Source organism: Polypterus senegalus, chromosome 2, assembly GCF_016835505.1.
Source record: "Polypterus senegalus isolate Bchr_013 chromosome 2, ASM1683550v1, whole genome shotgun sequence".
NCBI classification, from domain to species: Eukaryota; Metazoa; Chordata; class Cladistia; order Polypteriformes; family Polypteridae; genus Polypterus; species Polypterus senegalus.
Window position 1 is genome coordinate 56356284 of NC_053155.1, and position 25431 is coordinate 56381714.

A 25431-nucleotide genomic window follows, 5' to 3' on the forward strand; every position below is an offset into this window, starting at 1 on the left:
GCTTTCTTGCATATGATCGCTTCGCTTACGCTATCCCCTGCAAGGTGCTTCTCGTTCAGCCACACTAGCAACAGTTTTTCCACCTCTTCCAGCACTTGAGGCCTCTGCTTGGTTAACATTGTAACTCCTTTTGCAACATCAGCTGCTTTGTTAGGCCCTGTATACGCAAAGAAAAGAAAATGGAAAATGGAGAATGGGAAATCATTGGCGCTTACGAACACGCAAGGGGAAACTGGCTGCCAGTGTTTTTGTTCACCACCAGAGCATGTGGTCGTGAACAGATGCAAAATTTTGGCAAAGTTTTTGGGTGTAACCGGATTTATACGTGTTCAGAAACATTTGTGACCAGAAGTTACACTGTACACGTACAAGAATAACAAACAAGCATAAACACATTTCCATATATATCTTAAATACAGCAATACCAAAGTGCCCTCCAAAATTTACAGTATGAAAAAGTTGTCAATTGCCTGAGTACCACTTTCAAAGGTATTAATTCCTGCTCACCTCTCCATTAGCATCTTTTGTTTTGTAAATGTGTTGATCAGCACAAGCAGCAAGCAGAACGCTATCCCATCCCCCTATCACCGGAGCTCAACTCGGGCAAAAAGTTCTCCCAGCTCAAGTCTTGCTTATCTGCGTGTGAGGTGCCTGGAGTTGTAGAGGGTAAATTGTATATTGTTATTTGGAACACATTCACTTCATGTGTGTTTCGTGTCTACAACGATCTATGTAAATGTAGGATGACAAGAAACGTAAGAAATGGTCAACAAATACCTAAAATAGAAACTTTTACATTATAGTACTAACGACAAAATTTTGACATGAAGTGTATAATGTGTGAAGCCTGAAGCCCAACTATCAAATAAACACTTTCATAAAAGGTACACATATAACAAAACAAACACACTTTTATTCAAGATTATAACCGAAGAGAAAGAAATCAGGTTAGGGTAGACATTGATACGATTGCTTGGGTGGTGCAGCAGTAAGAACTGCTGACTCATAAATAAGAGGTTGCTGGATCGATAACCGGATGCTCTCCACAATTACTGTTTTGAGTGGTGAGGTGCTCTTATTGTTACTATTGTACAGTAAAAACATACATTTGATTTGAGTCTGTAAGAGCTGGTGTAAATTTATGGTACTTGTAAATGTTACCTTTTTTTATTGTTTTATTCTCTCAGACACATTCACACTCCCCCTGAACTGACACTGCTGTTTTCAAATAAAGATGTGCTATAACAGAGAAGAACTCAGATGAGGATCCTACATCGGAGAAAGAAAACAGAAACCCTCCTCTTCATTTGCATAAACACAGTCCATCACCAGCAATTTTAACTCCGCTACAAAGTGATGAAAAGTCTCTCTTATACCCGCCGTCCTCTCATTAAACTTGCATCTCGCAAATATTGTATTCGTCTTAGGCATGACAAACGCCAGCGGCTGCGTGTTTATGAACCTAATTTAAAGTTAAGCTTTACACCCTGCTTTTCTATTCATTTGCATAAGCACAGTCCTTCACCAGCAATTTCCGTTACAGCAATTTTAATTCTGTTACAAAGTGATCAAAAGTCTCGTTTATACCCTGCGTCTTCTCATTAAACTTGTATCTTGCGAATATCGTATTTGTCAAACGCCAGCGGCAGCCTGTCTATGAACTTACTTTAAACTTAAGGTTCACACACTGCATGCACGGGTTTTTTTTTACACTGTCTTCCTTTAGCTGGACACTGACTTTCTCCACCATATGCTTTGTTTCCGCAGTAGCTGCACTTATGAATATGCTTGTATGCGTCACTCGCTTCATATTCTTTTGCTGTCTTCTCAATTGTGTAATGCGTTTTTTGAACAGGTTTCATTCATCGAAGTGTTCACTACCCAAATCGATACTCGTCAATCTAAGATGTTTAACAGGCATTCCCGGTATTAAGGTGTGGATTTGCCTGCGAATATTTAGCGGCAGCGTGTCTATGAACTTAATTTAAACTTAAACTTTACACCTTGCTTTCCTATTGATATGTCTACAAAGGCTTGTTCAGATTCAGAGGGTTGTTCCTTTCTTACTGCATCAATAAACAGCTTGTCTTCCTCTTTATATGAGAAATCACACACTGCATGCACGGGTTTACCTTTCCCAGTCCTGCAAAGTCAGTTCACGTGAGCCGCTCGGAGTACATGCATCGAAGGTTCTCAGCTGTGCTTGTGCTATCTTGTGCGATCTTGCGATGTCCACGGCTTTATTTAATGTTAGCTCTTTATCTAATGTTTCGCGAACCAGCGAAAAATCCGTGATATACAGTGGAACCTCGGTTTGCGAGCATAATTCGTTCCGGAAACGTGCTCACAGTCCAAAGCACTCGTATATCAAAGTGAATTTCCCCATAAGAAAAAATAGAAACTCAGATGATTCATTCCACAACCCAAAATTATTCAATTATAAAAATGATTAATACAAAATATAAAGTAAAAATGCATAAAACAAATTAACCTGTACTTTACCTTTAAAAAGAATCATGGCTGGTGTGAGTGAGTTCCTAAACTCTTGTGGGATTCCACCCAACGGGATGACACGTGAAGAGTGTCCCAAAGCAATCGCAGTCTCCCAGCACTGTAGCAGTTCGCCGTATAAGCATATCCAAAAAAATCGCGGACTGCTATAAGCGCCTGCCGTCGATGGGTGATACAAGGAACATTATAAAGATCCCGCTACTATAAATAACTGCACTGTTGCTGTTTCAAGCTGAATAAAGCTGGTGTTTTTAAAGTACTGAGACTCAGCTTTGTGTTTTGGGATGCAAGACGGGGACTCGCACTTCACAGCACGCACACACACACACACACACACACACACACACACACACACACACATACAGTCACAATGCTGTAGTAAACAGTATAAGCTTGTACGGATGTTGACTATATGAGAGAGGCACGCAGACACAGACGGAGAATAGGAGATGATTGCCCTCAAGAGGAGAGAGAGAGAGACTCGTGCACGAGCGAGCGAGCGTGATAAGGAGAAAGAGAGAGAGAGAGAGAGACGGGAGCGAGCGTGAGAGATAAGGAGAGAGAGAGCAGCGCCGAGCAGAGAGATGCGCTTGTAGCGAGAGAGATAAGAAGAGAGACGCGTGCACGAGCAAAAGAGATAAGGTGAGAGAGACGCGCACGCGCGAGAGAGAAGAACCATCAGCTCAGTTGTGATCACATGACGCTCAGCAGACAAAGTGTATCCATACTACTCGTATTGCATGACATCGCTCGTTTATCAAGTCAAAATTTATAAAAAAAATTTAGCTCGTCTTGCAAAACACTCGTAAACCAAGTTACTCGCAAACCGAGGTTCCACTGTATATTTAGATATGCTTACATTTAAAATCCGCGATGGAGTGAAGCCGGGAAAGTCGAAGCGCGATATAGCGAGGGATTACTGTACATAAGTAGGTTCCAGTTATGATCGTTACGCGTAGAATTTCCAAATGAAACCTGCCTAACTTTTGTAAGTAAGCTGTAAGGAATGAGCCTGCCAAATTTCAGCCTTCTACCTACAAGGGAAGTTGGAGAATTAGTGATGAGTGAGTGAGTGAGTGAGTGAGTGAGTGAGTGAGTGAGGGCTTTACCTTTTATTAGTATAGATGAAAAACAAATGAACACTAAAACAATTTTGGATATATATAATTATACTAACAAAATAACCGCGCTTCGCAGCGGAGAAGTAGTGTGTTAAAGTAGTTATGAAAAAGGAAAGGAAAAAAAATAACATAACACGATTGTTAATGTAATTGTTTTGTCACTGTTATGAATGTTGCTGTCATCAAGGATTTGATTATCATTATTTCTTTCAATCAGGTTCATATTTGGAGGATGTGTTGTGTTCAAGTTATATTCCGTGTTTGACAACCGTTTTAAAGATAACGGGTTTCATTCATCGAAGTGTTCACTACCCAAATCGATACTCGTCAATCTAAGATGTTTAACAGGCATTCCCGGTATTAAGTTGTGGATTTGCCTGCAAATATTTAGCGGCAGCGTGTCTATGAACTTAATTTAAACTTAAACTTTACACCTTGCTTTCCTATTGATATGTCTACAAAGGCTTGTTCAGATTCAGAGGGTTGTTCCTTTCTTATTGCATCAATAAACAGCTCGTCTTCCTCTTTATCTGAGAAATTACACACTGCATGCACGGGTTTACCTTTCCCAGTCCTGCAAAGTCAGTTCACGTGAGCCGCTCGGAGTACATGCATCGAAGGTTCTCAGCTGTGCTTGTGCTATCTTGTGCGATCTTGCGATGTCCACGGCTTTATTTAATGTTAGCTCAGACCCGGCACTTAAAAGTTTCTCTCGCACTTTTGCTGAGTTTGTGCCAAACACTACTCTATACTCGTTTGCATAGCACAGTCCTTCACCAGCAATTTTAACTCCGTTACAGCAATTTTAACTCTGTTACAAAGTGATTAAAAGTCTTGCTTATACCCTGCGTCTTCTCATTAAACTTCTATCTCACGAATATCGTATTCGTCATAGGCATGACAAACGCCAGCAGCAGCGTGTCTATGAACTTAATTTAAACTTAAGGTTTACACCATGCTTTGTTTCCGCAGTAGCCGCACTTATGAATATGCATGTATGCGTCACTCGCTTCATATTCTTTTGCTGCCTTCTCAATTGTGTAATGCGTTTTTTGTTCAGAGCTCTTTGGAGCTCTTACTTGTTCTCTTGGTACTGCGTTCACAGTCAGTTCTTGTGAGCCGCTCTGAGTACATGCATCGAAGGTATTCAGCTGTGCTTGTGCTATGTCGTGCGATCTTGCAATGTCCACGGCTTTATTCAATGTTAGCTAAGACCCGGCACTTAAAAGTTTCTCTCGCACTTTTGCTGAGTTTGTGCCAAACACTTCTCCTTCGTAAATAGATTGAAAACTCATTTCTAGTCGTTTTATATTTTGCCTACAGTCTTCTGCGCTCAGAGCACAGACATTGAACAGCAGCATTTGAAAAATGCTCGTGGCTGGGTACATAATAATATGAATCAATAGTCCAAATTAGTCTTCTGAATTCCTGGTTTTCATCTCCCCAAACAGCACTCATTTGACGAGGCAAAAAGCCACTTTGTGAAGTCTTTCCACTGTTTGCTGAAATGATCATATGAAGTAATTTTCTCAGATGCTACAGTAAGAAGTGTTTGCACAGGTCATTTTGTTAATTCTGATGAATCTGTAGCTGTGGATGCTCAAACACTCAGAACATCAGCATGCTCCAGGTGCTTTCATGTCAAATGTCACCATATTTCCCCCACACTTATTACTGCCAGCAAACCGAAACCTTTAAAAGAAATCCATGTTCATACAAGTCACATTGCTGCAGTGATAGAGCTTAAATGTAAGCATAAACATAAACAGTTTGATGAATATAAATTCACTTCATCAAGGAAAAGGAAAACAACTTTTAAAAATGTTGAGAAAAATGCTCTTAAAACTGCAATAGCCTCATCAGTGCCTCTTCTAAATTGAAAATAGACATTTTTAAGTTTTGTAGAAAGCATATTAAAATCATTCCTTGCAGAAAGAGTAATCTAAAATTTTAAACATTTGCATATGGTATCACAGGTTTGCCAGCTGACAAGAGTAGGAAACAGAAGAGAATGCTCAGACTGGGGACAATTCTTTACTGGTAAAAGTATGGTCAATTTCTATGGATCATTCAGCTTCTGAATTTACACGGTCAATATACATATATTAAGATACAGTAAGGAAATCTGTCAATTTTACACCAAAAGAGATGAGACAAAAAAAACTAAAAACAAGTACATTTAGAAAGTGGATTTACAGCAGATGATGCATTTATGTTGATACAACTTTCCAATTAGCCAGACAGTGTGTATTACCAATTATGATGATTACTTAAATGTTTTAGTATAACATAACTAATGTAAAATACCATATGCTCAAATTCTTCAATGAACAAGACATTTTTATACTTTCAGTAGGAAATGCAATTAAATATACATATGCAAGCTGTCTGTCACTTGAGTGTGCAATGTACCAAAACACACTGATTTGTCTTAGCCATAATACATAATAATGAAAATGTAACCAGTTTTTGCCCTACTCTATCCTTATTTCTTGTACTCTGGCACAGAAATTGAGAACTATCTTAAGAATGCAACAATAATCAATACTTAGTTTCCTGCATACACTGGGCACTATTCCAGTCTACAAAAAATAATGAAGCATTTCATGGCTTGATGCAGTTGAACTCATCTTAAATCAAAAATGCAGGACTGTATGATTCTATCAATGCAGGGTTGGAATCAGATGCTGTGACACTTCACCCAGGTGTAAAATACTATTGATAGCTTTCAGGAGTGGAGGGGCTGTTTCAATTCCAAAGATGTAGAAAAGACACTCTGTCATTGTCAGATGCAGAAACTGTCGATAACAGTTTGTAGTAAATCTATATGTTCACTCTGATTGAATAACCAAGGCACCAAACATTGCCACCACAATCATAAATACCCTTAAACTCAAACTGTACCTTATAAATCTTCAAATTTATATGGGTGAGCAAAATTTCAGTAGTTCAGCCAGGCTGATCCCAAAACAATTTTGGACATATTAGCAGATAAAATGAAAAAGGATACTCCATGAAATAATAATGTATTTTGTTTAATATGGATGCTCCAGACATTACCCGTATCCTGAAATCTGTACAGTGGATTAGAATCATTAAAAGACACATTATTTAAAAATAAACATTAAAAATTTATATTACTGACATAACAATAAGTGTTTAGGAGCAAACACTGATTTCAACCAAAAAATACGATTTTTGAAATAAAATTAGAGCTGTGGACCAAGTCACTAAAGACTCATCAAGTTAATAGTCATCATCTGAAAATTACATTAAATAGCTAAGTGCACAAGTATGGCAAGCCATTCTTTCTGTTCTGCATAAACTGGCTGCAATACAGTCAGTGGTGTGTATTACATTTTACTTTTTTTATAGAAATGAAAATTACAGTATGAGTAACAGATGTATGGGTTGTCACTAAAGAATACAGATATACTTAAAACCATACTGCATAGACACAAATTAATCAGACAAAGCAAATTCTTTATTGTTAGCAATAACTACTTTAATAACTTACTAGTTTATCCAAGTTAAGAATGTTTCCATTACTACCCTGTGGTGATGAAGCAAGAGTTACAGTAAGTCCTTCAAGAAAGCTTTTAATTCACCAGTCGTGTCAAGTCCTGATCCTCACCTATTGACAAAACCTGTGGGTGGTGACCGAAAGAATGGCAAGAGAATAACGAGACACAGTGAGGTTCATGCAAAGCATTTCTGAATTCACTCTTCTTTATAGGCTGAAGAACTCAATATGACAGGACCTTGGAGTAGGACTACTGGTTTTCTAAACCAAAAGAGCCAGATTATTATTATTATTTTTTTAAATTTACTGTAGTCAGAATTTCCTTTGGAATCTCCCAGGCTGAGTCTACTTGTAGTTGATCAAGAACAGACCCAAGAGATTTTTTTGACTGGCTTAGGAACCTCTGGGAATCTCCTAGGAGGAAAGAAAAGTTTTCTGAGAGTAGGGCAGCCTATTTTTCCCAACACCTGGCTACTTCAGCCTCAAAAAGGAAAGCAGTGGCAATCTTATTTTTCTTTTGGCTGTTCCCGTTGGGGGTTGCCACAGTGGATCATCTTCTTCCATATCTTTCTGTCCTCTGCATCTTACTCTCTTTCACCCATCACCTGCATGTCCTCTCTTACCACATCCATAAACTTTTTCTTAGGCCTTCCTCTTTTTCTCTTACCTGGCAGCTCTATCCTTAGCATCCTTCTCCCGATATACTCAGCATCTCTTCTCTGCACACGTCCAAACCAACACAATCTCGCCTCTCTGACTTTGTCTCCCAACCGTCCAACTTGAGCTGACCCTCTAATGTACTCTTTTCTAATCCTGTTCATCCTCGTCACACCCAATGCAAATCTTAGCATCTTTAACTCTGCTACCTCCAGCTTTCTGGTCAGTACCACCATCTCTAACCCATATAACATAGCTGGTTTCACTACTGTCCTGTAGATCTTCCCTTTCACTCTTGCTGATACCCGTCTGTCACAAATTACTCCTCTCCAACCATTCCACCCTCCCTGCACTCTCCTTTACACCTCTCTTCCACAATCCGGATAAATTGCTACTTTAAATGCTAATGAAAAAGAAAAGGAAACATTTTAAAAATAACGTAACATGATTGTCAATGTAATTGTCGTAGGATTATTTTAGTATTGAAAGTGAATTTGATGATTGTAAGGTAAGAACGTTGGTCTTAGGCCATAGGTATGAAGACTTCAGACATGCTTTAACTTCGTCAGTGCGTGTTCCTCTTGGGACAACTGGTAAGGTCTGCCGGAAGTTTCCAGCCAGCAAGACTGTCAACCCTTCCATCATTTTTGTTGCGTTTCTGATGTCTTGTAGGGTCCTGTCTAAAGCTTCAACTCCTGCTCTGTATGCCATAGTGCATTCATCCCATACAATAACTTTACAACAGTGCAGCACTTGCGCTATGGTGCTCTGCATGGATATGTTACAAAAATGGGGAATCAGTATGGGTGAAGTTTAGAGGTAGCCTGAAAGACGAATGAGCCGTCCTTCCACCCTTGAATCAGCGGAGTAAAGAAGAAGGGAGCAGTGAACACAACGAACAGCTGAGGAAAGTAAGGAAGTGAGTGAGGTGGCACATGAGTGCGGTATGTCGTTAATGTATATAGGCAGGGAGCCAACCACGTGTAGGTGCGCAGACAGCGGCCGTGCAGAAAAAGGAAGGGGGACTGTTTTCAAAAGTTCCTTATGGCATAATGGCGAGAACTGCCAAAATGAAGACGTTATTTTTCAAAAGTTATTTACGGTGCATGGCACAAAATGAAACATACTTAACATTTGTAAGTACAGTGTAAAGGATGAGCATTGGAAATTTGAGCTTCCTACATATATTGGAAGTCACAGAAATAGTGAGGAGGGGTTCCCCATATCTATATATACAGTTTAGAGGGTACACCCATTTCCCCCCCTTGGGTGTTGCAATAGGAAATGAAACATACCTAATTTTTGTAAATACACTGCAAGGAATGTGCATGTGAAATTTCAACTTCTCACCTCATGGAAAGTGGGAGAATTAGTGATGAGTGAGAGGGCTTTGCCTTTTCTATGTATAGGTAACAGTAAACACTAGCCTAGTTGTACAGAAGAGACAATAATAAATATGACATGCTGCTGATGGAAATTGGTGGTGGAAGGCTTAAAAAAAGGTTACATGTCAAACTTGGGGACAAAACGGGGAAGCTGGTGTGGCAGTGTGAACATACTGGATAAACCAAGATCACGGCAGTTACGATTGCTGTTATTATATGCTTCAGGCATCGTCATATCCTTTAGAACAGAACAACTTGTGCATTTTAAACTTAAATTACAGAAGTTATTGGACATTGAAGAAGTACTGTTATAATTATGTATTTGATAATTTTTCCTCATTTATTTGTAAATATATTATTTGAAAGCCTTGACACAGGAAACTGTTTACAGACTAAATGTTTTTTGTAGTCAGTATACAATATCTTTTTAAATTAAAGTGTTGATTAAACAGCTTGTTGTCTTTCAAACACATTATGTTAAGATTAAAGTTTACTTATAATTTATAATTTAAATGCAAATAAAAAGATATACCTGTATACCAGCAGTAAATTACTGTAAATGCTGTACCAGAAGCAGGAACATTCTTAGGAATTACAGATTACTCTTTATACAATAGCAGATCTACTGCTTCATGTTTTTTCCATGCAGTGAATTTCACTGAATTTTCTCTGAAACATCAATTTTCATGCAGTCCTATGCATATCATAATTATAATATTGTACGGAACTGGTTCTCTAGAAAACTCATTGTGCAAAAGCCATTCTTTTCTTTCCCTGTGCTAGGTCAGAAAAGATCATAGGTAAAATGAGCATGTAAAGAAGTAAAAACTGAGGAGTCTGAATATAGACAGAATACAGATAAGAGGGCTGCGGGAGAATGTGGGAGAAATTACTAAGAATGGGCAGACTTGAAGCAGGAAAACTCAATTAGAGAAATCCTTCAGCAAGTGGTGCCACGCCTGACAGATGCAGCTATGCATAAAGATCACTTATTTGCTTTATGGAGGTAAATCAGCTTTTTGACTGAAACATTAATAAAAGTAAAGATTAATACTGATTGTACACAATAAAATATTATCAGAATAAAAATAGTCTGAAATGAGCAAATAGCCCTGCAATAGGGAGGGAGTATAATGCTCACCTGTTAATTTCAAGAGAAACTGTACAAAATATTTTAGCTTACCTTTGAATGATTACATTATTCAAGACTAGCTTTATACAGTATATGCTAATAGTGTTGAAATAACAACAGCAACAACATTTATTTATATAGCACATTTTCATACAAATAATGTAGCTCAAAGTGCTTTACATGATGAAGAATAGAAAAATAAAAGACAAAGTAAGAATTAGAATAAGACAACACTAATTAACATAGAATAAGAGTAAGGTCCGATGGTCAGGGAGGACACAAAAAACAAAACTCCAGACGGCTAGAGATAAAAAATAAAATCTGCAGGGGTTCCAGACCATGAGACCGCCCAGCCCCCTCTGGGAAATCACTCAATATTTATTGTACACAAAGCACATATTTATTCTATATAACAAAGCACATTTGATGGTGGAAATATGTCAATATCACCTTTTTAAAGATAAATATATTGGAAACTATAAATGTACAGAGATAAAAAAAAAAACATTTATTTGTATTACTAATAACAGAGAAATAGCCTACTGTAAATGAACCAACTTACATTAGAAGATGCAATACAAAGAGAATAAAGTATAGAGATTGTACATGAAGAACAGTTATAAACAGGTCATTCATAGCAACATAGCACTTCAATTTGTATTACCCTTATATGTCCAAAATAATATTTTTATTATTATTTGAAAGCCACTAAGGTGCTATTTTATACACAAAACAGGTGGCATTTATCTAAGCATCTTTATTGTAAATTATAGCTTGTGAAAATGTTCTTTTCTATATTTGACATTACTTAATGATGAAAGCAAAAAAAATTAAAAATTGTTCCAAGTATATTGAGTTGATTTTTAATTGTATTCAACAATGCCTATAGAGTAAAAATAGCCACCCTAGACTACCTGTTGAAGCTCATCGAGAGAATGCCAAGAGTGTGCAAAGCAGTAATCAGAGCAAAGGGTGGCTATTTTGAAGAAACTAGAATAAAAAAGATGTTTTCAGTTATTTCACCTTTTTTTGTTAAGTACATAACTCCACATGTGTTCATTCATAGTTTTGATGCCTTCAGTGAGAATCTACCAATGTAAATGGTCATGAAAATAAAGAAAACACATTGAATGAGGAGATGTGTCCAAACTTTTGGCCTGTACTGTATATGTTTATATGTGTATATGTATATATGTTTATATATGTGTGTATGTATATATATATATATATATATATATATATATATATATATATATATATATATATATACACATACATATATAGTGTGTGTATGTATGTGTGTATATATATATATATATATATATATATATATATATATATATATATATATATATATATATATACAGTAATCCCTCCTCGATCGCTGGGGTTGCGTTCCAGACCCCCGCGATAGGTGAAAATCCGCGAAGTAGAAACCATATGTTTGTATGGTTATTTTTATATATTTTAAGCCCTTATAAACTCTCCCATACTGTTTATAAATATTCCCCGCAGAGTTATACAGCATAATCCCTTTGTATTCTCTTAGATATTAGGTAAGATTCATTGAAATTATGTATATAAACACACTGTTTATATACAGTAAAACCTAAATATTATTTTAAAGATATTGAGTGTCTCCGATATCACATGTTACAGCCATTACGATAGACAGGCCACCAGCAATAAATACGTACAATGCAAGAAAAATTGTATACAGTAAAATGTGTGTACAGTTGCACTAAACGTACATACATGTACTAAGTACTGTAAATAGAAAATCAATTATGGTTGCTCACCAACAATGACACCATGACTTGTCCGATAACAATGAGTTTAGTTTTACTGCACAACAAAGGAAAGCGTTACAGCTCTTCTAAAGGAGCCACTTCAGGCGATTGTGTAGCACTGCCGTTATTCTTCTTCTGGCAGTCTTCAATCCAAATCCCTAAAGCAGATTCCATCCAGACTACTGCCTTATTACATCCACTTACAACTTGTTTTGCACCCTGGTTAAAAGGACACTGCGGCCGTAGATCTTATATTCCTTTCCTACTTTTTAAATAAAAAGAATCGTAGCCTTCAACAAATCCAAAACGTTTACCTTTTCGGCAATCGCTAACATCTTCCATTTGCGCTTGGGCACGGCCCCTGAAGCAGTAGCAGATCATTTTGGAGCCATAATGAAGGGCTTGACTATGCACAAAGATAAACACAAAAGAGCACAACTCTTTACACAGCGAAACACGTTGATGCTGAATGAGCGAGACGAGACTTCCTGGTTAACACTGCATTCAGCAAGCAGGAACTTAACTGCGTGCTCTGATTGGTTAGCTTCTCAGTCAGGAGAACTTAACTGCGTGCTCTGATTGGTTAGCTTCTCAGTCATCCGCCAATAGCGTCCCTTGTATGAAATCAACTGGGCAAACCAACTGAGGAAGCATGTACAGGAAGTAAAAGACACATTGTCCGCAGAACCCGCGAAGCAGTGAAAAATCCGCGTTATATATTTAGTTATGCTTTCATATAAAATCCGCGATAGAGCGAAACCGTGAAAGTCAACGCGCGATATAGCGAGGGATATATATATATATATATATATATATATATATATATATATATATATATATGTATATATGTATATGTATATGTATATGACAGCAACACTCATAACAGTGACAAAACAATTACATTGACAATCATGTTACGTTATTTTTAAAATGTTTCCGTTTCTTTTAACACACTACTTCGCTGCGAAGCACGGGTATTTTGCTAGTTTTAAAAATAAAAGTCAAAGCCCTGCAGAGGGTGACGAAGGTAACACAGAATATTACCGGCACCTGGATGCCTTCTCTTCAAATAATATTGAACACAAAGGCAAAAAGTACTCACATAATCAAAAGTCTCAGTCATCCTACAAAGTTGCTTTTCTCACTTCTCCCTTCTGAGAAATGGTAAGGGGACTTTTCCACTCACAGTAGGTTCAGGGACAGTTGCTAAACTGTCAATATTAAGAACAAATGTTGTAGCATAATAAGCAGTATATGTATAAATATACTAGCTACCCCTATTTGTCATAAACCAGTTAAAGAATACACTTTAAAATATTTGATATGATATGAATGACACATAAACAAATTCGGACATGAGTGTCAGTAGGCTAGGAACCAAGTTATCTAAACTATTCTATACAATTTCAGTAATTACTTACTGCTCTTATACTGATCTTTTTGATCATAATATTGGTTATTATGTTAGCATTTGACGAGAAGAATTCATAATTGCAGAACTGCAGTATTTGAGAGTTCCTCTAGAGTGCCTCTTTCTCTTGCACGATTTGGCTCGAAAACTAATCAGCACATCGTCATCTCATAATAGGCTATAGTTTCTAGTTTGGTATATTTCCGTTCAGCCATTTTAGCTCTAGAACATCCTCAGGAAATTGTGACAGACAGACACACACCCCTTTATCAAGATATCAATTATTTTTGGTATCAGCGAACCATAAAAAGTAGAGATTCGTCGAAAACTGGAGATCAAAACTTTTGAAGAATCTAAAGCTTTCACTCCTCCCCTACAGACAATAGGTTATGGTGGGGGCGCAAAGCAAAAAATGACATTTATAATTGTTGCAAATATAACATTAAAGTTTTTGAATTTTATAAAGTTTCATTATATGGATACTTAGTAACTAATTTAATTTAGGTAATGCGTTTAAAAAATGTCTATATGATATAATAAAAAAAAAATCTTGGGAGAAGAAACGAGACATGACTTTGTCAGAGAGACACTTTCACGTCCTGTGAGACGAGACTTTGTGCCATGAGATTTAACCACGCCCAGGGCCGGAAATAAAAGACAAAGAGTAGATGACAAAGTAGAACATCGTAAAGAATTTGAAAACGTTGGCTCGATACACATGCAGAGCAAGTGAGAGATAATGAAAGTACTAAAATTCAAAAGTCTCAAAAAAATGATAGTAAACACTGCATTAGCACAAGCAAACAGAAATTATTACTCAGTGAAATAACGGAACAGTGAAAAGAGAATATATTGTTCGGATTTAAACTTGTCGGAGACTTGTAGATTGCCTAATTTGTGTTTCTTCCCAATGAAGAGGCATATCCGTGAGAATTAAAAGATTTGTTGTTTGGTGAAAGTGGAATCCACATACGCTGTCACACTTGGGACACAAAGTTGCACAGAATCACAGGAGATTTTAGAGACAGAAACGTTATTCAAACACTTCAAACAAACATAAGTCTCTTTCAGGAGTGAATCAATCTCCATATGTAGTCGAAGACGACAGATCCGTCTCTCAATTAAAAGAATAGAAAATCTTCCTTTTCATAAGGGCGCGCCTCGAGAGTGGGACCCACAACAGGAGCAGAGGATATCTGGGGGAGGAGACAAGGCAGTAAGACAACAGGACAGATGCTGTACAGGCTTTTAAATGTTCGAAGAACCACGTGAGATGCAGATCAAGCAGCATGACGACGACGGCGGCAGCAGCAGCAAGCCAGCAGCTGATCGAGCAAAGAGGAGGTAAAAAAGGAAAAAACTGTATTTGTTTCCCTGCGGTGGGCTGGCGCCCTGGCCAGGGTTTGTTTCCTGCCTTGTGCCCTGTGTTGGCTGGGATTGGCTCCAGCAGACCCCCGTGACCCTGTAGTTAGGATATAGCGGATTGGATAATGGATGGGTGGATGTATTTGATTCCCATTGTATCACTGTTTAAAAGGTTTTCAGAGGAGCAACGCATCTCCTTAGGGTGCGTTCAGCCCCCCTGTTCACAACGTGAGCGGCAGAGATGCTAAGTGGCTGGCGCGCAGCACAGGCCGGGGTGCAGTTGATGAGCAAAGCGAGCAGGGGGTAAAGCCCCCTAGTGTTTAAATAAGAAAGAATGTTTATATTTTCTTTGTCAAAAAAATGTATCAAATATATAATGTATGACTACTTTTATATCAGACAAAACAAAGTAAAACTGTAACATAAATGACACCAATACCTGCTACCATTTCCCCTTTCCCTACCCATCTATCACTGTTCTACTTCTAACTCTATAGGACTATACAATATGTTTCTTGTACCACTATTACTTTCCTCACAAGGTATCATCACCTTCACTTATATATTTGGCCATGTGCAAACATCGACTGAGGGAAATTGATGCCCACCTTTTCTAACATACAGCATATCCCTGAGCCTTGTTTTGGTATCTTTGCGTTTCTACATGTATCCCTCCTGCACCTCTCCTCAGTATGCTCACATGTCTCAACCTTTCTTACCCATTGTTTCCTCTCTCCATTGCGTTCCGGTAAAGCCTGCTTTTCAAACTCTGTCATTTTGAGGCACCTTGAACATCTCTTGTCCACCTTTTACCAATGCTAGATGGGTTCCTGTTATCTGCTGTGTAAACATCATTCATATTTTTTGCAAATATTTTCCATCTTTGAAGGCAACTCAAGTTGCACCTTATCAAAAATTTAGTGACCCTATATCACTTGGTAAGTTATTCCCTTTGTTGTATGGTTGCATGATATACCAGTAGCAGAAAAGTACTGAAGAATTTTTCAAATTTGAAAGCAGTACAGTATCAGCATTTCAGGATTTTGTGCACCGGAAGTAGACATCAGCTTTTCTCTCAATCCACAACCCATAAAAACTTGTTATTAAAGTCGAAAAAAATTTCCATTTCATACACTTCAAAAAACAAAAATACATGCTTCAGATCAATAGGAACTTCTCACCAAACCCTTATGGCTATGATGTAATTGAGACTTCATAGGGCATTATTGCTTTAACACAATCAGTACTTTAAGCAAAGTGTAGTGTGGCCCAATAGCATGGCACAATCATGAATTTAACTTCGCACTTCTAAATCATTGACTCGTCAAACCTAAAACTGAAGCAACAACCCCAAACAAACACACATCCATCCATCCATTTTCTAATCTGCTGAATCTGAATACAGGGTCACGGGGGTCTGCTGGAGCCAATCCCAGCCAACACAGGGCACAAGGCAGGAACCAATCCTGGGCAGGGTGCCAACCCACCGCAGCACGCACACAAACACACCCACACACCAAGCACACACTAGGGCCAATTTAGAATCACCAATCCACCTAACCTAACCTGCATGTCTTTGGATTGTGGGAGGAAACCGGAGCGCCCGGAGGAAACCCACGCAGTAGTGTTTAATTATGTATTAGATAATATCTGCAAATACATATGGAATATATTGTACATGCAGTTAGGCCTATAAATATTTGGACAGAGACAACTTTTTTCTAATTTTGGTTCTGTACATTACCACAATGAATTTTAAATGAAACAACTCAGATGCAGTTAAAGCGGGGACTTTCAGCTTTAATTCAGTGGGTTGAACAAAAAGATTACATAAAAATGTGAGGCAACTAAAGCATTTTTTAACACAATCCCTTTATTTCAGGGGCTCAAAAGTAATTGGACAATTGACTCAAAGGCTATTTCATGGTATGAAATGATTTAGATGAATCAACTTTAAATGACCTTTGTAACATCACCGAATTCCACTATTGATGATGCTCTTTAAAACAGGAATCTTCTGTAGTCTCATTCACACTAACACCACCAAGGACTATGTGTAGCACACTCAAAAATAAGCAACTCAGGTGAACCAATAACATTATCTCATGGAAAAAACTGAAATATTGTATATATTAAATAGAACATCTGAACACTATAATAGAGGACCTACTGTTTAGGAAAGTTTCTAGCGAAGCCATGTAACACAGTAAGCAAAATTATAATCAATGATCAAATTTAAAAAGTTATAATAGTTTTGTTTGAATTAATTCAGAGTATTAAAATTTGCTATTGAAAGCATTATTTAATTACGTTATTATATAAATAACTGAATAACTTCATCTGCAACATTTGAGATACAACTGGTTACATTTCTTTCTCCATTTAAAGCACAGGTGAAGTGACTTGCTCACAGTCACACGGCGTCAGAGGTGGGATTTAAACCCAAAACCTGATGGTTTGAAGTCCAAAGCCTTAACCACTGCATAACAGTGCCTGCATGTTTGCATATGTTTTTCAGTTATTCTGTGTTTCCTTTCATCTACCCACATACAAACCGGATTCGAAAAAAGTTGGGACACTATACAAATTGTGAATAAAAACTGAATGCAATGATGTGGAGGTGCCAACTTCTAATATTTTATTCAGAATAGAACATAAATCACGGAACAAAAGTTTAAACTGAGAAAATGTATCATTTTAAGGGAAAAATATGTTGATTCAGAATTTCATGGTGTCAACAAATCCCAAAAAAGTTGGGACAAGGCCATTTTCACCACTGTGTGGCATCTCCCCTTCTTCTTACAACACTCAACAGATGTCTGGGGACCGAGGAGACCAGTTTCTCAAGTTTAGAAATAGGAATGCTCTCCCATTCTTGTCTAATACAGGCCTCTAACTGTTCAATCGTCTTGGGCCTTCTTTGTCGCACCTTCCTCTTTATGATGCACCAAATGTTCTCTATAGGTGAAAGATCTGGACTGCAGACTGGCCATTTCAGTACCCGGATCCTTCTCCTACGCAGCCATGATGTTGTGATTGATGCAGAATGTGGTCTGGCATTATCTTGTTGAAAAATGCAGGGTCTTCCCTGAAAGAGATGACGTCTGGATGGGAGCATATGTTGTTCTAGAACCTGAATATATTTTTCTGCATTGATGGTGCCTTTCCAGACATGCAAGCTGCCCATGCCACACGCACTCATGCAACCCCATACCATCAGAGATTCAGGCTTCTGAACTGAGCGTTGATAACAACTTGGGTTGTCCTTGTCCTCTTTGGTCCGGATGACATGGCGTCCCAGATTTCCAAAAGAACTTGAATCGTGACTCGTCTGACCACAGAACAGTCTTCCATTTTGCCACACTCCATTTTAAATGATCCCTGGCCCAGTGACAACGCCTGAGCTTGTGGATCTTGCTTAGAAATGGCTTCTTCTTTGCACTGTAGAGTTTCAGCTGGCAACGGCGGATGGCACGGTGGATTGTGTTCACTGACAATGGTTTCTGGAAGTATTCCTGAGCCCATTCTGTGATTTCCTTTACAGTAGCATTCCTGTTTGTGGTGCAGTGTCGTTTAAGGGCCGGAGATCACGGGCATCCAGTATGGTTTTACGGCCTTGACCCTTACGCACAGAGATTGTTCCAGATTCTCTGAATCTTGGATGATGTTATGCACAGTTGATGATGATAGATGCAAAGTCTTTGCAATTTTTCGCTGGGTAACACCTTTCTGATATTGCTCCACTATCTTTCTGCGCAACATTGTGGGAATTGGTGATCCTCTACCCATCTTGGCTTCTGAGAGACACTGCCACTCTGAGAAGCTCTTTTTATACCCAATCATGTTGCCAATTGACCTAATTAGTGTTTATTGGTCTTCCAGCTCTTCGTTATGCTCAAATTTACTTTTTCCAGCCTCTTATTTCTACTTTTCCCAACTTTTTTGGGATTTGCTGACACCGTGAAATTTTGAATCAACATATTTTTGCTTTAAAATTATACATTTACTCGGATTAAACGTTTGATCTGTCATCTACGTTCTATTACAAATAAAATATTGACATTTGCCATCTCCACATCATTGCATTCAGTTTTTATTCACAATTTGTTTAGTGTCCCAACTTTTTTGGAATCCAGTTTGTATATACTGTTATATTAAAAGATAATTACAAATTAGCCCTGTGTAAAAGTTAGTGGGCAATATGATGAACTGGTACTCCATCCGTGACCCTAAGTTGTATTACACAACTTTGAGAATATAACGTTATGCTACTTATTTATACTGAACTTTGTGACTGTTTTGACAATTTATGGATTTAAATGCCCCAGGCTTGAATTCAGACAATTTCTTGACTGAAAACTTGCCAGTCTTCACAGAATAAGCACATACTCCGGACATTTGGTGACAGCTACTGAGGAAGAAGTTAATGTTTTTGCATAGCGTGCAATCAGTAAAATGAATTGAATAAAAGTTATAGGTAAGCACCTAATCATTGATGTGCTGAGGGATAAATTTAATCTGACCAGTTTGGAATCACAGGGAGGCAGCGGTTGTCACAGCAGCACCAAATGTAGGTTAAGAAGCAAATGATGTATCCTGGTCCATTGCAGTGCACAATCGCACGGCCAAACAAAAAATAGTGTGCTGCATGCAGTTCACTAATGCCAGACTACACTATGCAATTTTATCATGATTTAAAGCAATTTTTACAGTCTCTGACTGATTTTCTAAGTCAGTCCGATTTTCAGTTCATTGTTTCATATGCAGTATGAGAGGGGATGAGATTGGAACAATTTTTGTCATGTCTGAAATGTCAGTAGGCTATCTTGTAGTGTGAGCGATCTCACAACATGATTTTCTGATGTCACTAAAAAAAATTATAATACATTGATTGCAGTACATTGTATATTGCCATTGTCATGCTCATTTCCACATTTTTAATTTAAAAACTAAATATCATACAGCAACACACACACAGCTAAATGGCCAAAAAAAAAAGCATCATGGGGAATCTTTACTGGAAGAACACCAAAAATATACCCCACACAACGGTATTAACAGTGTCTCAACTATATGCATGTCCACTTAATGCCTTTTCGTTTCTTTATACTTTCACAGCACAGCACAGCACGAGTCAGGAATGCACCTCTTTTCTTTGCTGACATTTTAAGAAGCCTGTTGCCTTCATCTTTTTTTTTTTTTGACTATGTAAAACTGTCCATCAGGGCCATGTACATGTACAGCCCGAGAACTTCTTCTGAGACATGTCAATTAGTCTGAATGTGTTCCTACAGTTTGAGCACATATAAAACTCCTGACTCTATTGTGCCGTGTGAGAAGTTGCTTGCCCACAATTTCTAAAAGTTTCAGTTATACCCAGCATAACAAATACCTAGAAATAAAGTGTCAGTCTAGTTTTAATCCAGCCATTTGCTATAGATATTCTGAAATGGTGCAATATGGTGGCATAGCAGCTAACATTCACACTGTGAGCTTTTGGGGTCTGGTATTTTTGGATGGGAAAAGTGGATGAATGTTGATTATTTTACTGCAGATGAAATGCTAAATGTACTTATGAAACATAAAAAACTTGTTTCTGGTCAATCTCATGAAGGTTCCTTAGGATTCAATAACAAATGCTGGACAGTGAAATTTTCAATTTTACAAGCAAAAGAAAAAAAAGTAACACACTGTTTGTAACACATTATATTTTATTATATGTAGCCCATTTAACATATTAAATTTTTGGTTAGTAAAGAGTAATGTAACAAAGATATTTTTAAAAGTAACCTTTACCCAACACTGTTGGCTGATGACTTGCTCTAATAATGTAGCGATTCGGACATAAACTACCATTCATGCGGTGGCACAGTACAGAGACGGAGTAAGATACTGACAGTGCAAGCTGGCTATACAAATGAGGACTTCCAGCAAAAGTGATGACAGTGTATGAGTAGCCTGGCATGAACCAATGAGCAAAGGGAGGAGTATGCCCAGTGATAGATGAGAGAGGAAGGGAGGGAGGGTGGCCATGAACTTGAAGCAGGAGCGTGGTGACGTGCTTGAGTATCATTTGACCAAAATGTTATCAAGAGAGATAAAGACAGAGTAACAGAAGTTTAAGCAGTATCTTCTAGATCAGAGGAAGGGCCTAGAGTAACATTGTTAAGAGAAAACGGAAAAAGAGACTTGGTTTTGTTCGCTATGTAGTAACGGTCCTTCTAACACGAACTAAAAGCACCAAAGCCCAGTAAAGGCGTTCCCCACAACTACAACAGTGGGCAAGATTGTGCATAGTTCAATATGCTATTTCTTTAGAATCAATTCCATCTTGGAGTATGCTTGATTCTTCCCCTATTTTGAGCCCACCACCCACAATGTTAATTTCTTTTTTAACTGCATTCTTTGGCTCATGTGTTTTCCTTTCCCTAACTGGCAAAGATGTCACTACAATACTTTGTAATACTCTGAGTGTAACTGTAGTACCATTACCCAAACTAAGTGTCTAATTGGCAGTTTTGCCCTTATGTAAAGTATTCTTGTAGTCTTCAATGTCAACTCCAAAGTCTTCTAGTAAGTATCATTTATGAATTGAGTGTCTAGCATTTTTGAAGGGAGTATAAACTTTTACCTGACATGCAGAACCAGCAAAAACAGTTTGGGTCAGCTACAGTGTGGATCAGTTGCAGCTGAGCTAAGGATGATCCTGTGCTTATCTGGGTCATCATATGTATTTACTGATTCAAGAATAACTTTTGGGGTTAGTGTTTTTGTGTGCTTCATAGCTGCAGACTTTACTGTGGCAGACTAAGACAAGGTACAGCTGCCGTGTGCTTCTTGGAGTTGGAGAAGGAGAACAAAGTAGTGTACTAACTTGGACCTACTTGTGAGCAGGTTTAACACTAGAATTACCAGAGCCTACAAAAAAACTTAAAACGCTTCGCACATCTCCATCAGTGCCTTTTGTCCTTTAAATGTTTTGATAATCAGCAAACAGCAAGCAGCCTACTATCACATCCCTCACCCCGCACAGTTTCCTCAGCTCAAGTCTGTTTACCTGCATGTCAGTTGCTTAGAGTTGTATAGTGTGAGAAGCCAAGGAAAATGACACCTTTTATAAATACTATATCATTATTTGGAACACTTGCATTTCATGTGTGTTCCATGTTTACAACGATCTATGTAAACACCAGCTGTTAGGGACTGGAATCAAATGTATGTGTTTATTCTAAAATAGTAAGAGTACAAGCACCTCACTTCTCAAAACGGACTTGTCCGAGATCGAACCCATGAAGCTTTGATTACCAGTGAACAGTTGATACCATTGTGCCACCAAAGCAACTGCATGTCAATGTCACACCCTAACGCAGGTTGTTTTTCTTCAGTTATATTTTGGAATGGAAGCGCATTTGTTCTGTTATATTTGTACCTTTTGTGAAAGTGTTTCTTTGATATTTGGAATTCAGGCTTCACACATTATACACTTCATGTCTACATTTTGTCAATTATTACTAAAACATGAAAAAGTTTCTGATTTAACGATGTGTTTACATGAAATGCAGTGTTTCCAATAACGATATAGTACAGTATTTATAAAAGGTGTCATTTTGCTTTACTTCTCACTCTATACAACTCTAAGCAACTGACACGCAGGTAAACAGACTTGAGCTGAGAAAACTGTGCGGGGTGGGAGATGTGATAGCAGGCTGCTTGCTGTTTGCTGCTTATCAACACATTTAAAGGACAAAATACACTGATGGAGAGGTGTGAAGCGTTTTAAGCTGGGATGGATCTACGATTTTTTTCGTAGGCTCTGGTAATTCTAACTTTAACAGACATCGTATGGTGGGTAATGTTGCAAAATTAATTCCACATGCATGAATAGATGCATGTGGAATTCATAAATAGGTACTTATATGCATTTTAACAATAACGAACCCATATTTTATATTTATATACAGTTTAGCATGATATAGAATCAAATATATTTACTTCAATGCCATAGAAAAAGACAAGTGATGCATGGAAATATTTATTTAATCTTTAGTAGTGCCCGAAGTGGAAACAAATGAAGTGCCAATGCCAATGCAGTGTTTTTCTTGGCTTCTTGGTCCTTCTCCCGAATCACTGCAAATTTTACATGTTCTGTATATTTTACATGTACTTGTATCCCCTTCTGGGTTTGATTACTATGACTATAGATACATTAGTTCAAACTGCTTGGGGGTTGGGGGTCCCCTTCAAAGTCAGAACGGAAGATGACAGTACAATGCAGCTAATAATGGAATAAACCTGATATGCAGTAACTGTGTGTAACAGCCCAATTCAATCTTCAGTAAAAAGACACAATGTAACTGCCCCTAATTAAGAAATCGCTCAGCCACACCGTTTGGAAAGTGAGTACTGATTCTGGAAATTTCTTCTAAGATTCTTTACTTCGGACTGTCATGGAGGTATCATTCTTGGTGTCTCCCAGCTCTGAGTTCTTTTAAAATATGTCTTTTATAGAGCTTCTTCTCTACTATGAAGACTGAACAGTGATTTGAAATTCTTTACGAATACTGTCAAGCCTCTGATTAGGTATTTTATATGCTTTGCTGACTGCTGGATTCATTTGGTTAATAGGAAAAGCTGGGCAAATAATGAATAGCAACCTCTGTTATCTTTGTAATTGGGAAATGAGTTACAGTGAGAACATTATGCTTAACAGACAATTCTATAACATGTACAGTGCCTCTCATCGTCATTACTTTCAATAGAGATGTTTCAGGGCCTCTTCATATGCTTGTAGTTAACAGAATTAAAAAATACCTGAGCTCTGGCCTACGGATAAGCGGAACACAATTTTTTGGGTCTATTTTGCTAAAATTCTCAACTTACCTGTGAGTATATAGTACCCTCCATTATGCTTGAGACATAGACACATTTTTCTTTTATTTAACCCAACTGCTCCACAGTTTAAAATTACAATTTAAAGTTAAAGTCTGCAATATACACTTTAATAACATCTGAATTGTTTGATTTGTAATTTTAAACTGTGGAGTAAAAGGGTAACTCAAAGAAAAATGTGTCTTTGTTCCAAAGATAATGGAGGACACTTCATACAGTAATGAACTATTATGGTTTTTTGGTGATATTTACATTAAAATTTTAGTGGAGGTTATATGCAATATGGGATCACAATAAACATCAGAAGAATGGAACTTCTTTACAACCTGAGAACAGAATAATGCAAACATTTTAAAGAATAAAAAAACACTCATACTCCCAACCTTCTGATTTACCTACCACTCACTATTTAACATAAACTCAAGTTAAAAAAGGACAAAAGAAACAGCTGCATGCATAATAGTCAGATCCTTTTGTTAGAAAAAGCATTCAATTGTATTTTTAAAAAATGGATACCATGAAGAGACCTTGACATAAAAGCCCAGAATTAATCTCTCTATATAAATTAAAGTTAATATGCTATGAGGGATAGATTTGTCTTTCCTTCTATGTACATAGGTTCACTCTTCAAGAATTTTACAAGTATGCAAATATACTTTTTTCAGCAACTCCCAAAAAAAAAAAAAAAATGGTTTCTACAAACAACATGCATTAACAAAAGTGATACTCCCTCTTTCTTGTTTAACTTGTAGGGCTACTTTTCTGAATTATTAAGTTTATTCTAAAGCATACAATAAGCATCATCTCAGAATGCTTGTCAAGCTATCAGTAATAACTGGAACATAATAAAAAAGTTGATAACATTTTCACAGTATAAAAAATGATAACCAAACAATCAATATCTACTGTAGTTTATAAGTCTAAAGGTATTTTTAAAGACTAAATGGCAAGGTCTGTAGAGGATGTAGAAGTCTTGAGCTTTAAAACTAAAATAAATCACTTAACAAACAAACTGAGACTAAGCCGTACAAAACATCCACATGGCTTTGTTTGTTACTTAACTTTTCTTTTTTCTATTGCAACACTTTCCTTTCTGCATGCTCTGAGATCAAATTCCAAACCAACAACATGAATCCAAATACTAAAATAAAATTCATACTGTTTTCATAATCAGAACATTATAACCAATAATGAACATTATGCATTCATGAAGTAATAACTTCAGTAACTGTAACTTTTCATCACAGTACTAAGTAGTTTTAACAGAGGGGTATACAAGTCTTTCTATGGAAAGCAAAATGCTGTCCCAATAAGCACATGAAATCTTGACACGTATTTAGACCAATATAAATAAAAATTATTTTAATAATAATGGAAAACAGCATGTAGTAAACATCTGCGTACATTATACATTTCATAAAATAGGTTTAAACAGTAGATCTTACCAAAAATGTTGGTGGAATGACCCTTTTTTGCTAGGGGTTTCAGCTCATTATGTCCCCAGCCATACTGTCTATAACTGTCCCATGCATGCTTCATCATCTGTAAAGGGAAAGGCAATATGTAAATTTTCAAAACTGAAAATACAGGCTGATGCAATTCAGTACAAAGAAGATACCAGCACTGTTCAATACCAATCTATGGTAA

The 25431-nt window shown here is 37.4% G+C and overlaps 1 protein-coding gene across 1 annotated transcript in view; it reads right to left on the minus strand.

The window, feature by feature from the left end:
• The window catches only part of man1a2 (mannosidase, alpha, class 1A, member 2), a 524864-nt gene that overhangs the window by 270439 nt on the left and 228994 nt on the right, over positions 1 to 25431 (minus strand). Inside the window, exon 4 of the mRNA XM_039743738.1 lies at positions 25230 to 25326. Coding sequence (XP_039599672.1) covers positions 25230 to 25326 — 97 coding nt within the window. The remainder of the gene's footprint in view (positions 1 to 25229; positions 25327 to 25431) is intronic.